This window comes from Limulus polyphemus, unplaced genomic scaffold (genome assembly GCF_000517525.1).
Source record: "Limulus polyphemus unplaced genomic scaffold, Limulus_polyphemus-2.1.2 Scaffold2173, whole genome shotgun sequence".
NCBI lineage: Eukaryota > Metazoa > Arthropoda > Merostomata > Xiphosura > Limulidae > Limulus > Limulus polyphemus.
Window position 1 is genome coordinate 1,170 of NW_013667783.1, and position 3,957 is coordinate 5,126.

Genomic DNA, 3,957 nt, shown 5'->3' on the forward strand with positions numbered 1-3,957 from the left:
GGCTTGGAACTGAACAGTGGCAAGGACTCCCATATTCCACTCAAAGAAAGAAGAGTGACAATATGGTGGAGAATCCAGAGGAACTTAATCACTAGAGACAGTGTAATGGGTGGCCACAAAACCTTATTTTGAAAAGCAGACCATACCGAGTTTTTACTCTAGGAATGGCAGGGATGGGCAGAAATCCTCTTCTGCTTTACCAACGTAATCCATGAGTGGTACAGTGCAAGATGGACATGCTTATGAAGCAAAATATTGTGATGTTATTTTCATCATGTGATCTTGTGGAACACCACATCTCCACGGTGAGCGTGTGAAGCCATGGAAAATAAAGCATGAGTCAACATGGCTGTACAGTGCAGATTTAGAGTGAAAGAATACTGGGTCAGGCACCACTAACCACAGAGCAGGATCCATGTGATAGAAAGTAGATAAAGGCCCCTGAAAAAAGGAAAGTATGAATAAAAATTAATCAGTTAGAGATGCACCAAAGTCTGAAGAATAGCCACAGGTGGAAGACGAAACCCTGATGAAGAGGAAACCACAATAGTGATGAAGATAGTGGGAGATGAACGTACTGGGAGTGGTCCACATGCCAGATTGCAGAATCTCCTCCACTGGATGATGAAGACAAGAAGCAAGGGAAAATGTGAAATGTGAGATATGATGGGAGAACAAGGTCCGAGAGGAAGAAGGTAGGGAAAAATAGGCCAATTGAACCAAAAGATGGACTCAATTGGTAAGGGTAGAAAGTGAAAGATTATGAAGGGAGGAGGATTGCCAGGGGATAAAGAGTCGAGAACGTGTACCCCAGAAGGTAGCAGTAGGGCTATAAAACAATGAAGAGCCCTGACCAGACACAGAAGCCTATCCGGATCTGGTTGAGGGTAAAGATGAGAAACAGAAGGAAGAGAAATAGGAGAAGAGGAGGAACAACCCTCCTGAGCTGCTGAGGTCTTTGGGAGAAAGGAACAATTTGGACAAAGGAGAAGATAGGTAGGGCAATAAAGGGTACTTGAAATATCACTGGCAAACAAATCCGACCTTTAACATCCACAGGCTAAGATAAGAAGGAAATATGTTTTAAGGGAAACATGAAACACAAGGAAAGTGGTTCAAATGGAGGTAAAGTAAGGGAATTTAGGATCACATTAATGTTCCAATTCGGAAGGGCAGGATGCCTGGGAGAGTGATGTATCTGGAAGGAATGCCTGAGCATGGTAAGAACAGGGGAAGTAAAAACCCTATGGCACTGGGAAGAACAAAAGGTATGTGATAAGGCCATCTGATATCTGGAAATAGAAAAGACCGAAGACCCGTGGTCAAAGAGTCAGGTGAGAAATTCCACCCCACAAGCCACAGTAGGCTTGTCAGCAGGAAACCCCTGGTAGTAAACCAACTGCAGAATACCTTCCACTTCCATTGGTACACCTCCATGAGAAATGAATGGATGGAACTAGCTCACAAGGTAACGACTCAATGTGTGAAACCAGATCATCTTGGCAAGGACTGGACAAAAGCCAGCAATGAAGATGCAGAATGTGAAGGTTGGGATGTAGAATAGGTGAATGAAGTTGATGAAGAAGAGAGGGAGAAAGTGGAAAAGGGACAGAGGGGAATAGGAGCAGTTGTTGTAACCTTGAAAACCAAGGCTGAGCATTTAGTAGGACTTGACAAGTAGTGGAGTGGACAAGAAAAATCACCCTATGAAGTAATCGGATAGGTGGGTACACATAAAGATACTTGTGTGACGATCCTGGCTTAAGGTATTGACTGCCAGAGCCTGTGGATGAGGTACAGGTGACCAAAAGAGAGGTAACTTGGTGTTGAGGCCCGTAGCAAAGACATTCACACGAGGAGAACCACACCAATGGGAAAGATCCCTGAATACGAGGGGATCTAATGCCCACTCTGTGGGATATATCTGGTTGGGGCACAAAAAACAATCCATGACCAGATTGAAAACACCTGGCACATGACATGCAATAAGGCAAAGGTGATGTGTGTGGGCCCCAATATAATAGATCCAATGTCTGAAAACATAGATATCTGGACTGGGTACCCCCTTGGTGGTTGATATGTGACACCACCATAGAACTGGCTGAATGAACCATCATCAGACAATGTAGGGCAAGAAGAAGGGAGTGATGCAATGCCCGATGTACGACTAGAAGTTCGAAAAAATTGATATGCAAAGCAATTTTGTCTGCAGACCAATGGCCAGAAGCTTCCTGGTGATTGACCCCCCCAACCCTGAGAAGATGCAGATCTGTATACGGATGAGGAAGTGGCACACCCGCCAATGTATGGGCTTTGTCCAGCCACCAATGCAGATCGTCTTGCAGGGAATGAGGAAGGGAAATTGGTGTGGAAAGAGGATCCTGAGCAAGGTTCCATTGTTCCTGAAGTGCCCACTGAAGGGATCTCATATGGGTATGACTGAGATAGATCAGTGCTGTCATGGAAGACCACATCCCCAAAAGTGATAGAACCTTGCTAGCAGTAAGTGACTGACCTGAGAGGGTGTGGTGAACCAAAAGTGCCACTGAACAAAGTCATATAGGAGAAGGCAGTGCTAGACTGATATTCATGTTGAAAAAGACCCCCAAATGGAGAAGATATTGAGTGGTCTAAGGAAAGACTTCTTCAATTTGATCAACCAGTCCACTCGAGCTGCCACAGAAGTAGCTGCTGAGTATGATTAGCTGATTCCTATTCGGAATGAGCCAGAAGAAGCCAGTCATCCATGTAATAATGAAATTGTTAACGTACATATTGCAATATCACACCCATCTTGGGGTGGTTTACCAATTTCAGGTCCTCTCCTTTGGACTTGCCTCAGCAACTTACGTATTTTATCGAGTAATCCTGGCTTTTGCACATCATTTCCATGCTCTGGGCCTGCGGTTCGAGATATCCATATTTGTCATCCACAACCCTGAAAAAAAAAACCATCTCAGGGTGAGAAAAGACTTCATGGTGAACTTGGGTAGTGATGTGAAGTGGCAGAGGTGAGATAAATCGATTACCAGCCGCCAATCAATTGCTTCCTTGGGTCAACAAAAAGGTGAGAATAAAAACCCCTGGAAGGATGGGGAAAAGGTTTAATTGCCTACTGCAAGAGCAGTTCCTGAACAGCTTCTGACAGACACTGGCTGGTCACAGGATCTCGAGGAGGATGGAAGGAAACAGAGAAAGGAGAAACTGGAGGTGGGGAAAGAAACTGGACAACAAATCCTTCTGACAGAACCTGAAGCACTCATTGATTGTCAATGAAGGGACACCAGCAATGAATAAACTTGAACAGCCAACCTCCAACGGATCCAAACCCACTGGGTAGTCAATGGTACTGTTGGCGATGGGGGATGCATCATTGAGAAAGGTGACGAGAAGAAGTGCCCCGAGTAGAAGAAACAGGTAAGGGTTGGGACAGAAAGGATGGGAAATGGGAATTGGAAGTGTATGAGGAGACAAACAGACTACAATATTTGTTAAGTTGGATTGTTGGTGGACTGATGTCACCCAAGGCTCAATAGTTTCCAGGACCATATAAAAGATGTAATGTCTTAGAAATGGGGCCATACATAAATCCCTGAGATATGTTAAGGGTAAACAGGCCCGAGCTAAAATGGCATCATGACCTATAAGGTTCCAGCAACAAAGAAACCACATATGTAACACCAGAGCCAAAGATGAAATGCAGGCTAAAGTGGAAGAGAAAAGTGCAAGGGTATCTGCCAAAAACCCTTCAGGATTTCTGTGGAGAGCCTCAGATAGGAGGTGTATGGAAGAAAGATACTGTAAGAGGTTGGTAATAGTAAGATGCATATGAGAATATTGGGCATGGGTAAGACTGACATTTTATTTGGGAGCCGTCCCCCAAATAGGTAACAAGGAACCTAACAACTGCTGATCTAAAAATGGATAGTCCGCCTGATGGTAAGAAAGGGCGAACTG

The 3,957-nt window shown here is 44.5% G+C and overlaps 1 protein-coding gene across 1 annotated transcript in view; it reads right to left on the bottom strand.

Moving 5' to 3' along the window:
- Positions 1-381: 381 nt before the first annotated feature.
- The window catches only part of LOC106466163 (beta-1,3-glucosyltransferase-like), a gene marked incomplete at its 3' end in the record, with an annotated part of 63,206 nt that continues 59,630 nt past the window's right edge, over positions 382-3,957 (bottom strand). The window contains exons 8-9 of the mRNA XM_013926406.2: positions 2,851-2,938; positions 382-441 (exon numbers count right to left, since the gene is read on the bottom strand). Of these exons, the coding sequence (XP_013781860.2) occupies positions 382-441; positions 2,851-2,938 (148 nt within the window). The remainder of the gene's footprint in view (positions 442-2,850; positions 2,939-3,957) is intronic.